Genomic DNA, 14,249 nt, shown 5'->3' on the forward strand with positions numbered 1-14,249 from the left:
TCAGTTCCTTTGCAACCTCCCTTGGCCAGAAATGGAGTCCTTGCAGAGCCCTTTCTAGGCAAGTGCCTTTAGTGCCCTTTATAATATGTTTTTTTTTTTTAAGATTTAGTTCGTTAATAGTTGTTTCCATTTTCTTTCCCTTTTTCTCCTTGTTTAAAAAAATATTTTTTTTCTTCCTCCTAGTTACCCTGTAGGTCAGATTGGTGTTTCCCTAAATTCTTCCCTTCACAGGAGTTATCCCTACATGGGGTTATGCCAGAATACCCCGGGTTCAAAAGGTGCCTCTCTTGCTGGGAGGCCATCCCCATGAGCAATGGGCATTCCCTGTGCATTCGTTGCTTGGGAGAAGTGCACTTCCCACAAAAATGCATCCACTGTCTCAAGCTCAAAACTCGGGCCCGAAAAGCCCGTGAATTGAAGCTGAAACTTTTAATGATGGAGAATTTGCTGTGGCCAACCTCAGCCCTGGCATTTCTCCAGAGCAGCGATCACCGACATCTGCCACCTCACACTCTCCACTATCCATGAAGAGAAAGGCAACAGAGTCTCACAAAGAGAGTAAGAAAAGGGCCATAAGTTTGTCTACCAAGGAACTATCCCAGAAAGAGTTCCCTGACAAGGTCGGTAGCCTCCACACCGTCAGGTACTATGCACAGTACCTTTGACTCCCCTGGGACCTCCAGTACCAACACTGCCAATAAGTCCAAGGACCCCAAGAGGGCTGGACTAGACAAGACTGCACTATCAGGCAATAGAGGCAAAGAGAAGCCCAAAGACAGCACAGAGTACACTACCTAACCACACAGTACCGAGCGCTTTGGCACTGACAAGAACTTTGCCGCCATCTACCTCACAATCAACAGAGCGCATAGTCATCTTGGCACTGTCTGCGCCAACAGTATTGGCATTGATGCACATATCTCCGATGGTACCCATGTTGATGCCGGTGCTGCAGGAATTTAGATTCCCAAAAGACCTGGTCATCCGAAGAAATGGGTTGTAGCCCATGAAAGCTTGTGCTCAAATAAATTTGTTAGTCTCTAAGGTGCCACAAGTACTCCTGTTCTTTTTGCGGATACAGATGAACACGGCTACTCTGAAAACTGGTCATCTCTGAGACTCTGGAATCACCCCTGCTTCGCACTATGCTCCCAGCGGTACACACCTGTCCCTACAGAGTGTAACCGGTACCACATTGTTCACCATCACCATCTGGGACTGCTTGCTCCTTCTCAAGTGAAGATGATGAAGTTCTGTATTCAGTGATATTGTGTACCTTCCTCCCCCCTCCCCCCCGCCCTATCATGGGATTACACAGTGTGACCCGCACACACACATACTAGATGCCAGGAGACCAGGTGTGATTCAGGGCCTTTGTATGGGCACCCCATGGATGCCCCCCCATGCCTGTGCCATGCAATGGCCTTGCTAGGATTCATGGGTTGCTTTTACACAACAGTTTCCCAGAGGGAGAGTACTCAGAGGGAAAGACCTAGACACTCCCTGTCTTCCTTGATATCCAGATCTCAGCCTGAAGGACAATCTTTTGAGGAGCAGGAGAAAATAGAGGAAACTACGCCTCCGACCAACATCTTGTTATCTTCACCAGACAAGACAATTATGCCACGCAGCGCTCCCCTCTTCCCCCCCCCCCCCCACATCAGTAGATGACTTCAAACAATTTCAAGAGCTATTCCAAAAAATTGCAGACTCTCCAGATACCATTGGAGGAAGTGAGAGAATCACAGCACAAGTTGCTGGACATACTGCGAACCTCCACATCTGCCAAGATAGCACTTCCTATCAATGAAGCCCTTTTAGACCCAGCCAAGATTGTCTGGCAGACTCCAGCCACGATACCCCCCACATGTAAGAGGGCCAATAAAAAATATTATGTCCCCTTCAAGGATGTGGATTTCTTATTCATGCATCCCACACCATGCTCCTCCTCTCCCTTGGGGCACTGCTCCTCCTCTTCCCCTTGAGGCCATGCCCCCAGGCCAGGCCGGAAGCCGGAGCTCGGCTGTAGTAGAATGAGCATATTTCCACCCTCCCCCCCCATCTCCCTCCAGCAGATGGCCTTTCTTGTAGCCATCACATCCGCTTGTAGCATGGAGAAAATGGGAACCCTTCTGGCGTACCCATCCTACGCAGTCTTCTTCAAAGATAATGTCACATTAAGACCCCACCCAAGGTGCCATCTTCCTTCCATCTGAACCAACCTATCCACCTTCCACCTTCTTTAAGCCACAAGGAAATAAACAAGAGGCCCTTTCGCACATGCTAGATGTTCGTAGGGCATTGGCCTTCTATTGTAGCTTTCCTGAACAATGTACCAATACCAGAGATTTGTAGAGCAGCATCCTGGCCATCCGTGCACTACGCAATTGAGCAGGACTCGGCATCAGAGGCTCTGTTAAGGCTGACTGACTGTCCTATCATCAGTAACAAAGCCAAATCTGAAGCCCCAGCCTTCCAACCAGGGGGACTGCTCTATAGTTACCTAAGGGGGAGCATCTATAGGGACACTCCTCAAAGAAGAAGAGAAGGTTACTCACCCTGTGCAATAACTGAGGTTCTTTGAGATGTGTGTCCTTATGGGTTCTCCACTACCCACCCTACGCCTCGTTGCTTTGGAGTTCAAACATGGACTCTGCAGTAGAGAAGAACTGATAGCATTTGGACTGCACAGTGCTATATAGCCACCACTCAGGGTGTGGGATGGGGTGCATATGTGGTCCAATGGGCACTGCTACCGAAAATCTCCGATCCTAGGCGTAGGGACGCAGACGCATCTAAGGTGGAGCACCCATAGGGGGACACATCTCAAAGAATCTCAGTTACTGCACGGCGTGAGTAACCTTCTCTTCTTTGAGTAGTGTCCCTATAGGTGTTCCACCTTAAGTGGACTGGAGAGCAGTGCCTCCTTCCATATGTTAGCTAGAAATATGAGGCCGGACTGAGTTGGAAGGTCACCAAAACAGCATTATGAGGTCACCAAAACGGCATTATGGCTCAATTTTCCCATCTGTAAAATGGAGATACTTTCGTCTTCAAGTGCTGTCCCTGTGGATGCTCCACATCAGGTGTCAGTGCATCCCGGCGCTGTTGATCAGACATTTTGAGGAGAAGTGTCCATTTGGGGGACACATGTGCAGTAGTCATCTCATGGCACTGTTGGCGCCTCATCTAGTGCACACACGACCTGACCCCCCTCAGTTCCTTCTCCACCATCCTTGGCCTGAGACAGAGCTCCGTCGCAGTGTCCCAGCATCTCTCACAAACCTAGAGAAACATAATTAGAAATAGTTTGTTTTTTCCTAGTATAGTTAGTGTTTGGTTAGTCTTAGTTACTAAAAAAATCTTTGCAACTGGCCTCTGATCCAGGGCAACAGACTCTTTCCACAGGAGCTCCCCAGCTATATCCACCTCAACTAAGGACAACACTCGTTCCCCTAAAAGATCAAGGAAAAGAGCCACAACTTCACCACAGAGAGAGCCGAATAAAAAGAAACTGTCTCCTGCTAGGTCACTATCTTTGGTGCCTACCACTCCACGGGTGAGTCCTTTTGAGGCACAGTGCACCTCTGGCAAAGTCCGCACTGGGACCTCTGCCTAGCCCCATCGGAAGGACAAGGAGTCGAGGCATGTACCTAAGACTGCCTTCTCCTCTAAAGCACCGACCATACTGTTAAGAGACACGGCACCGAGGCCCTCACCACTGACTATGCCTCCACCACTGGTGCCGGCGACCCCATTGGCACCGACGGACAGAGCCAAGATGACACCATCCATACTGAGCAAGTTGGGACCACAAGTCATCGGCACTGTCCCTGGTACCATCTAAAACAATGACATCAGTACTGACGGTGCCAAAATCAACGGCACCACATCAATTAATACAAAAAAAAAGACCTTGTGGTCTCTTCAGTAGTGCAGTCACCACTCTTCAACATCGATGGCTCACCTGAGCATACAGCATCAGACCATCCTCGCCCCTCCTCCCCCCCCATTATCGAGTGATGATGAGATGAACAGGAAAAGCATGCCTTCTCTTCACCCACAGAACACAGACCACCCTGCAGACCCATTAAATCAAAGGCTCCCTATGGACAAGACGTGCAACCTTGGTATGGTCAACCATGGATGTGCCCACCTATGCCCTTTCCTATGCAATGGTCAGCCTGGAACCTATAGGCAGCATACAGGGCTCATTACAACAGACCTTTAACCCCACCCAGAGGTAAAATAAGATCACCACCACCATCCTTCATACTGGAGACCTCGGAAGCTCAGGAGGAAATGGGATGAGAGGGAAGAGGGCACCGAGCAGGACATAGCAGCACCTGTGCATAACTCTTCTTGGTCCCCACAGAAAGCCATAATGCTGCCACCTCCCACCATGGCTGATGATTTCAAACAGTTCCATGAACTGTTCAGAAGGGTAGCACAGAGTCAGGAGATCCCATTCAAGGAGGTGCAGGACACCCAGCACAAACTCCTCCAGATTCTCTAGACATCGTCTGACTTCTAAAATAGTGTTGCCCATAAATGACATCAGGGAACAGGCAGAAACCATTTGGCAAACACCAGCTACTGACCCACCAAAATGTAAGAAGCTAGATAGGAAGTATTACGTGCCCGCCAAGGTTATGGATTTCCTTTTTTTCTCACCCCCTACCCAATTCTCTAGTAGTAGTGGCCATAAACCAATGCGGTAAACCACAGTACAGGTCCACTCCACAGGACAAGGAGGGCAAGATATTCAACCTCTTTGGAGGAAAGATCTATTCTTCGGCAACCCTACAATTCAGAGTTGCAAATAACAGCGCGCTCCTGGCCAAATATGACTATGATAATTATGGCAAACTGAATGAATTTATTAATGACCTCCCAGAGGAGAGGCATGCACAGTTCAAAGCCAAACTAACAGAAGGACAGTTGATCGCCAGAACGGCACTACAGGTGTCCCTTGACGTGGCAGACACGGCGGTGAGAACAACAGCCACAGCTGTAGTAATGCACAGAGCATCATAGCTGCAATTCTCAAGAATTCTGAAAAATCGCCAAGTAAAAGGGGAAGATCTCCCATGCGAAAGAGGAAAAACTTTTCTCTGACAAAACCAATGAGATCCTCCACTCAATGAAAGCTTCCCAGGCGACTCTCCATGCTCTCAGGATATATCACCTGCAATGATAGGAAGACGTTACCGGGCATACCAACACAGCAGAGACACCTTGTTCCAGCATCAGCAGCAACGACATTACGAACCCAAAAGGCACAGGCAAAGACCACAGAGACATAAAGCATCTCAAACCCAATCCTTGACATCACAATCGACATCAACCAGATTTTCAAAATTATTGCTTGGTTGAGGGTTTGAACGACCTCCCTCACCAGATGGCAAAACTATCAACCAGGCCTTTGGCCACCGCTTACATCCTTTTTACCATGTCTGGGTGTCAATCACTATGGACCAATGAGGTTTAGAGATCGCTTTTACCTTAGATGGAAGGTGTTATAGAAGTCTAGTGTTGTAATATCTAGGTACAAAATACGTTTCTTGTTTTCATTTTTATCCCAATATTAATGTGTGTAAGTATTTTGTTTATGGCAATATAGCAATGTACAATTGTCAAGAGAAATGTTATGTACGAAAGATTGTTATAATAGAAAAGTTTTATGAAGGACATTGTTAATATTTGACGCACCCACAGGGGTGCTGGAACTAGGGGTGTTGATGGTGTAGCAGCACCCCCTGGCTTGAAGTAGTAATAGCAGGCAAATACATGGTTTCTGCTTTCAGCAGTCCCACTATAAAAATTTGTTCCAGCATCTCTGCCCACCCATATCTATATCGATTAGATTAATGAGAATGCAATGCAGTATTAATAGTTCTTGTATCTTCAGTGCTTGCTTTGGGGTTGTGTGGGGTGAGTATAAGGAGAGTTGAATTTTAAATGGAGATGGGCCAAGAATACAAAAACAGGCCTAGGCTTTCAGTTATTAAATGACAGAATCTTATGATCTGCCCTTGTGAGGTTTTTGACTTGGAATGGTATATCTTCTGCCAAGATTAGGTGTTCTTATGTGGCTTCTACTATCTTGGACTGAAATATTGTAAAAATGCCTGTTCTTGTGACATCTTTGCTGTCTCCAGACCTGAACCAGAAAATAGCCTCCTCCTAGTTTATCATTAATTCTGTCAACGAAGGTTTAAAGGATCTAGGAATATGAATCCAATCCTTTTTCTTCACAAAATTGAATGTCTTTCTAAAATTATGCTCTAGCTCAACCACAGGATAAAGGCTTGATTTAGGAATTGCTGGATGCTGTTCTATGGCCTGCACTATGCAGAAGATCAGATGATCATAATGGACCTTTCTGCCCTTAAAATCAGTGAAAATGTACAGTAGTGCCCAGAGGCCCCAATCAGGATAGGAGCTCAATTAGGTTCCATATAAATACGTACAAAGGTTTGTCCCAAAGAGCTAAGACTAAGCTTAAGATTTTGTCATGGTTATTTTTAGTAAAAGTCACTGGCAATAAATAAAAATTCACAGGAGCCCGTGACCTGTCTGTGACTTTACTAAAAGTAACCAGGAGACAGGGCTGGCGGAGGGTGGGGTAGGTAAGGAAGAAGAATGACAGCTGGAGCCCCAATGGGGGTACGGACTGACAGCACCAGCCCCACTGCCATGGGTTGGGGACACGCACAACCCCGACTCCAGCTCCAGCTGCGGGGCAGGGGCACACAGCCGCAGCTCTGGTCCTGGCAGCGGCACACAGCCCCGGCCCTGGCAGCGGCCAAAGTGCACAGACCCGGTTCCGGCCCCAGCCAAAGCCATGGGGCAGGAGTACATAGCCCCAGCAGGGAGAGAGGAGTGGACAACAACAGATGGCTCCGGCCATGGGAGGGTGGCAGCGATGTATGGCCCAGGCCCCAGGCTGGGGGGGTAGGGGTTTGTGCACGACTCTAGCTCAAGCCCTGGCTAAAGGGGTAGGGGATACACAGCCCCAGCTGAAGGCGCACAGTCCCGGCTCCAGCCTCAGCTACGAGGCAGGGCACACAGCCCTGGCCAAAGCCACAGTCCCGGCTTCAGTCCCTGACAGCTGAAGCCAAAGAAGTCATGGAGGTCTGGTAAAGTCATGGAATCCGTGACTGCCATGACCTCTGTGACTAACTAGTATCCTTAGCTATGACCTTCCTCTGTTCATGATATGAAAGCCCTTCAACAAAATGAAAATGGAGAATATTCTTCAAACTATCTGAAATGTTTTCTCAATGGAAAAACTCCACTTGAGACTGTTTTTAATATCTAGAAAATAGAATACATCTGGAAAACAATGAATAATTAGTCATCTTAATGGTCCTATACTACAGTGATATGCAAGAGTGTGGGAAAAATTTGTCAACAACCAAAGCAATTCTGATGACTAGACCCATTACAGAAGGAAAATGTGTAAGGTTCGGAGCCTTAAATTGCCATAGCTCAATTAACTTAAGTGTTTTGTTTGCGAGAGTGATGGCTGCCTAAAAAATGAATATAATTGCATTGTCAATTAAATAACTCATTCGCTTTGCTATTGCGCACAGAAATTTTGGCAACATTTTTTGCATTGTGTAGAATCCATTTTAAAAAAGATTATTTTTGTAACTGACATCTTTTACTCTTTTCTAGAATATGTGTTCTCACTTGTGATGATTTGACATTATAAACCCTTCATTAACCATGATGGCAACACAGACATTAAGTATAGACAACTATCAAGATGGACAACAAGTGAGAGCATTTTTCTCCTTTATGTATTGCATTACTATTAGCAAGTGAAAAATGACCTTTTTGTTTTAGGTTAGATTCTATATGTGATGTGATATGATGTTGCATCTTTGAGCAGTGGTTCCTAAAAAGTCATTCCATTGATCCGCACTCTGAAGACCTGTTCTCCGTTATTGCTGTATGCCAGCTTGAGCACTAGGTACAAGTCTTCCTGCCAGTAGATGGAGACAGTGTTAACTGTCAGAAGAAAAACTGAGTTGTTGCTTCCCCTACAAAGAGGCCTGGTTAGCTGAACAGTCAGTTACCTTTTATTTCCAAAGAGGCAATTCTCTAGATTGCTATCTTCTGTTTGGAGTACCTCCTGCTTTTATTTTGGAGAGCTTTTTTTCCATAAACCCTTTTCTTTGATTGGTTTACTTAGTTTAGAATACTTGTGTGTCTCGGTAAAGAGCTGGTTGCAGGGTGGATAAAAATCAATAATTAAAAAAAAAAAATCGATTTTTTTTTTTAATTTAAATTGGATTTTTTTGATAGTTTTTTTCCCCTCAAAAAACATTTATCTAAGATAGTTTTAATTAACATACATTATAGCTCAAAGATATCTCATCGTGGAATAGGGATTATAAATTCTAATTCTGTAGTATGAGACAATATATTCCTGTAATGTTTAAGAAAAGTTTTGTAAATGAATTCCAATAGTTCATGGAATAGAGACCCAATCCTATGGGGTTCCAGGGACTTTTGTATAGATTATTTAGGTTAATCTTTCTGTCTACCCAATGGGACTCAGTGCTCAGTTTAGAAGATACCATCAGTAATGCTTAGTTTTGCAGTTCTCAAACAGTGGATTTGTGTCTCCACTCCAGAGATAACATGCTTGTTAACAGCAAAAATGTTTTTAAATAAATACATAATATATAGTAGTGAGAAATAAGACATCAACCCTATTGTCCCTCTGCAAATTTGTGTACACAGAGTCAATCCCTTACATCTCTCTAAAAGTGCAAAGTTTCAAAAAGTTCAATGAATAGAAGATAGTTGGGGGCAGAATAGATCTCGACAAGGAGAAGAAGTCTGGAGATAAATGTGAGACGGGAGGGACAGGCAGTAGAAACAAAACTGAAACTGTTTGAGCAGCATATTCCAGAAGTCTTGAGGTCTTTCTGAGTGTAGCCTTCATTGATTTGAGATCTGCCATACCATTCTCTCACTAGAAGGGAAAACCTATAATGGCAGCAGGCCATAAAAGAGATCCAGTTTGGGAATATTTTAATGAAGTTCCTTTACCTGTGGGTAAGACAGGCATGCGTGCAAAATGCAAACAGTGCAACAAAGAAATGCAAGGCCCGGTTGCCTGAATGAAACAACATCATGAGAAGTGTTCCTTCTCAGGAGGAAGCTGCGTTGAAGATGATGAAAGGAACATGTCTGAACATGCAGGATCTTCAGGTTGGTAAACTTTTTTTATTTCATACTTCTTTCTTAAGGACTGCCTATCTTCCTTCTGGACTATTCTTGAATTCTCATGTTCGAGCAAAAAATATAGTTGTTACTGTCTGCTACTATCATTTTAGATGCAGTCGTGATCAAATAAATAGCTGAAATAGGCTGATCTTCCTTTTACAATTTCACCTTTAAAGTAGTACTGAGTGTCAGTGAATGCAATGAATAATACACCTCTACCTCGATATAACGCTGTCCTCGGGAGCCAAAAAATCTTACCGCATTATAGGTGAAACCACGTTATATTGACCTTGCTTTGATCCACCGGAGTGCGCAGCCTCCCTCCCTCTACCCCCCCGGAGCACTGCTTTACCGCGTTGTATCCGAATTCGTGTTATATCGGGTAGCGTTATATCGAGGTAAAGATGTACTAAATGAGCAGTATGGTGGTAATAATTAAATAATGGCATTGACTTATTTTGTTTAGGCGACTCCGTCCTCAACATACAGGATTCTGAAGACTACTCACCTTCAAGGTCACCATCATTTTCTATAGTTTCAGAGTTATCTGCCAATGATAGTGTAGTCACATCATGTATGTCACATAGCCACAGTATGTCACCTGTAGCAAAAAGAAAAAAAAAATCTCCATCATCCAGAAACAACCATAGATAAGTTTGTGATAAGAACCAGCAGATTACAAAAAGACATAATTGATGAAAAAATTGCCCGGTTTGTTTATGCAACAAACTCTCTCCTTTCCATATGATTGAGAACCCACACTTCCTTAACATGGTTCAGTCCTTAAAACCAGGATACAGTCCACCCAACAGAGCAGATGTCGCAGGCAAATTGTTGGATAAAAAGTGTATGAAAGAGAAATTGAGCAGTGTGCAAAATGTCTAGAGGGTAAAATTGTTAATCTGAGTCTTGATGGGTGAAGCAATGTCCACAATTATCCTGGTGTATGTGCTTGTGTGACAACAGAAGAAGGGTATGTCTTCCTTACCGAAACAATTGATACATCAGGAAATGCACACACAGTAAAAGCTATAACAAACTGAAAAAAAATTCAAATGTCTAGTATGCAGCTTGGTCACAGACAATGCTGCAAATGTATCCAAGATGAGAAGAAATTATTTAGAAGAGAGTGAAGAGAGTCCCAAGCTAATAACATATGGTTGAAGTGCTCATTTGATGCACCTCCTAGCCAAAGACTTCAGTGTTCCAGAAATAAAGGCTAATGTTGTTGAAATTGCAAAATACTTCTGTAACAGCCACTTTGCAGCAGCTGCTCTGAAAAACGTGGGAGGAACCACGCTAACTCTCCCACAAGAGGTGCGATGGAACTCAGTAGTGGACTGTTTTGAGCACTATATCAAGAACTGGCCTAATCTGATGACAGTTTGTGAATAAAATTGGGAAAAAATAGTTCTCAACATTGGGCTTAAGAGAAATGTTGAACATATGCTGAGTACCCTGAAGTCTATTTCTGTAGCCTTGAACAAAATGCAGGGAAATAGCTGTTTTATTGCTGACGCTGTTGAAATTTGGAAGGAACTGAGTGAGATCTTAAAAAGAAAAATATGCAATAACAGAGTTAAATTACAAGCATTAAAAAACGAACGGTACAAGCACTATTTACAGCTCATTTTCTTACAAATATTCTCAATACTCAGTACCAGAATCAAACCTTAACTGCTGAAGAAGAGGAGTTGGCTATGACGTGGACATCCAGCAATCATCCCTCCATAATGCCAACTATAAAAGCCTGAAAGCGGGTCCCTCAGTCCCTCTCTTCCTCTTTGAGCTGGTGCCGAAGTGCCGCCAAAGAGGAAGAGAGGGAGCGAAGGGCCCGCCGCTGAAGTGCCGCCGATTGGCTTTACCCCCCCCCCCTTTTTTTTTTTTTTTTTGCTTGGCCGCTTGGGGCGGCATTAAAGCTGGAGCCGGCCCTGCCTTCAGAGCTAAGGGTGAACCATTCAAGAAATATGTTTGCTGCTGATGTTTTAAAGAAAGTCACACCAGTGAACTGGTGGAAGTCACTTAAGCACTTGGATTCAGAGACTATTGAAGTGAATATCTCAATTTTAACAGCAGTAGCTTCTTCTGCCAGCGTAGAAAAAATATTTTCTTCCTCTGGACTAATTCATTCCAAATTGAGAAATCGTTTGGGACCTGAAAAAGCAGAAAAGCTTGTTTTTATTTTCCACATAACGAACAAATAGGAAAATAAAGGTGAAGACAACTGAGTTAGCTGCAGAAGCCAATATTTTAAATTGCTCATATTGACCTGGCTGACATAGTCGATTTTAATTTTTGTTTTTTGTTTTTTCAATAAAACAATTTTAACAAAAACAAAACTGATTTTAAAAAACTTGAATGTTTAAATTCAAAATTCATTTGCTTGTTTTGTTAAAATATTATGTTTCCTGTTGAAGAAAAAAATCCAGAATACATAACATTGTTGTTTTTAGTTAAATAAATTTTTTTTAAATGTCTGTCTGGTGATGTTCTCCTCCTAGTACAACAGGGCAAGAAAATCCTCCAAATATTAATGATTAACCTGTTGAATTGGAGATAGTTCACCTCCCAGTGACTTCATAAATATCCTCTTCAATTACCTTTGGTAAATGAAATAACCAAACAATCATTCCTTTTCTGATATAGCTGTAAAACGAATCTGAAAAGTTTTCAAAATAAATCACTTAAAAAATGTATAGTGTGTACGTTCAAAAAATGAAACCTACATTTATCTCTGAGTTGTGAAGAATATGTATTCAGGTTATAACAACCAACAAGAATGGGGGAATTCTACGGCCAAAAAATTAAAAAATCTGCGCCATAAATTAAAAATTCTGTATACAATAGTTTAAAATTTGGCAAAAGTCTGCATATTTTATGTCAAAATAACACAGCATAATCATGCCAGTTTCAATTATTTTGGTTTTTTATTAAAAAAAAAAAAAAAACCTGTCAGCAAGTATGTAATTTGAGTAATAATTTATTTAAACTACAATACAGAAATGTATTTCCTGCACCCTTCAGAAGCAGTGTAAAGACTTGGGGAAGTCATAAGAACGGCCATACCGGGTCAGACCAAAGGTCCATCTAGCTCAGTATCCTGTCTACCGACAGTGGCCAATGCCAGATGCCCCAGAGGGAGTGGACCGAACAGGCAATGATCAAGTGATCTCTCTCCTGCCATCCATCACCATCCTCTGACAAACAGAGGCTAGGGACACCATTCCTTACCCATCGTGGCTAATAGCCATTAATGGACTTAACCGCCATGAATTTATCCAGTTCTCTTTTAAACGCTGTTATAGTCCTAGCCTTCACAACTTCCTCAGGTAAGGCGTTCCACAAGTTGACTGTGCGCTGTGTGAAGAAAAACTTCCTTGTATTTGTTTTAAACCTGCTGCCTATTAATTTCATTTGGTGACCCCTAGTTTTTGTATTATGGGAATAAGTAAATAACTTTTCCTTATCCACTTTCTCCACATCACTCATGATTTTATATACCTCTATCATATCCCCCCTTAGTCTCCTCTTTTCCAAGCTGGAAGAGTCCTACCTCTTTAATCTCTCCTCATATGGGACCCCTTCCAAACCCCTAATCATTTTAGTTGCCCTTTTCTGAACCTTTTCTAGTGTCAGTATATCTTTTTTGAGATGAGGAGACCACATCTGTACGCAGTATTAGAGATGTGGGCGTACCATCGATTTATATAAGGGCAATAATATATTCTCAGTCTTATTCTCTATCCCCTTTCTAATGATCCCTAACATCCTGTTTGCTTTTTTGACCGCCTCTGCACACTGTGTGGACATCTTCAGAGAACTATTCACGATGACTCCAAGATCTTTTTCCTGACTTGTTGTAGCTAAATTAGCCCCCATCATATTTGTGTGTATATATAGTTGGGGTTATTTTTTCCAATGTGCATTACTTTACATTTATCCACATTAAATTTCATTTGCCATTTTGTTGCCCAATCACTTAGTTTTGTGAGATCTTTTTGAAGTTCGTCACAGTCTGCTTTGGTCTTAACTATCTTGAACAGTTTAGTAGCATCTGCAAACTTTGCCACCTCACTGTTTACCCCTTTCTCCAGATCATTTATGAATAAGTTGAATAGGATTGGTCCGAGGACTGACCCTTGGGGCACACCACTAGTTACCCCTCTCCATTCTGAGAATTTACCATTAATTCCTACCCTTTGTTCCTGGTCTTTTAACCAGTTCTCAATCCATGAAAGGACCTTTCCTTTTATCCCATGACAGCTTAATTTACGTAAGAACCTTTGGTGAGGGAACGGGTCAAAGGCTTTCTGGAAATCTAAGTACACTATGTCCACTGGATCCCCCTTGTCCACATGTTTGTTGACCCTTCAAAGAACTCGAATAGATTAGTAAGACACGATTTCTCTTTACAGAAACCATGTTGACTATTGCTCAACAGTTTGTTTTTCTGTGTCTGACAATTTTATTCTTAACTATTGTTTCGACTAATTTGCCCAGTACCGACGTTAGACTTACCGGTCTGTAATTGCCGGGATCACCTCTAGAGCCCTTTTAAAATATTGGTGTTACATTAGCTAACTTCCAGTCATTGGGTACGGAAGCCAATTTAAAGGACAGGTTACAAACTTAGTTAATAGTTCCGCAACTTCACATTTGAGTTCTTTCAGAATTCTTGGGTGATGCCATCTGGTCCCAGTGACTTGTTAATGTTAAGTTTATCAATTAATTCCAAAACCTCCTCTAGTGACACTTCAATCTGTGACAGTTCCTCAGATTTGTCACCTACGAAAGCTGGCTCAGGTTTGGGAATCTCCCTAACATCCTCAGCTGTGAAGACTGAAGCAAAGAATCCATTTAGTTTCTCCACAATGACTTTATCATCTTTAAGCGCTCCTTTTCTATCTCGATCGTCCAGGGGCCCCACTGGTTGTTTAGCAGGCTTCCTGCTTCTGATGTACTTTAAAAAACATTTTGTTATTACCTTTGGAGTTTTTGGCTAG

General features: G+C 42.9%; 1 protein-coding gene across 9 annotated transcripts in view; it reads left to right on the forward strand.

The window, feature by feature from the left end:
- Positions 1–14,249, forward strand: part of PKNOX1 (PBX/knotted 1 homeobox 1) — a 70,845-nt gene that overhangs the window by 21,627 nt on the left and 34,969 nt on the right. For 7 of the 9 annotated variants that reach the window (XM_054005095.1, XM_054005086.1, XM_054005120.1 and 4 more), the window contains one exon: positions 7,684–7,785. In XM_054005095.1, coding sequence (XP_053861070.1) covers positions 7,735–7,785 — 51 coding nt within the window. In that variant the 5' untranslated portion in view covers positions 7,684–7,734. Of the gene's footprint in view, positions 1–7,683; positions 7,786–9,174; positions 9,232–9,712; positions 9,762–12,505; positions 12,576–14,249 lie in introns of those variants that run through there. The other 2 variants (XM_054005129.1, XM_054005138.1) reach the window with 2 other exon arrangements.

The sequence above is a fragment of the Malaclemys terrapin genome, chromosome 1 (assembly GCF_027887155.1).
Source record: "Malaclemys terrapin pileata isolate rMalTer1 chromosome 1, rMalTer1.hap1, whole genome shotgun sequence".
In the NCBI taxonomy this organism is placed as follows: Eukaryota; Metazoa; Chordata; order Testudines; family Emydidae; genus Malaclemys; species Malaclemys terrapin.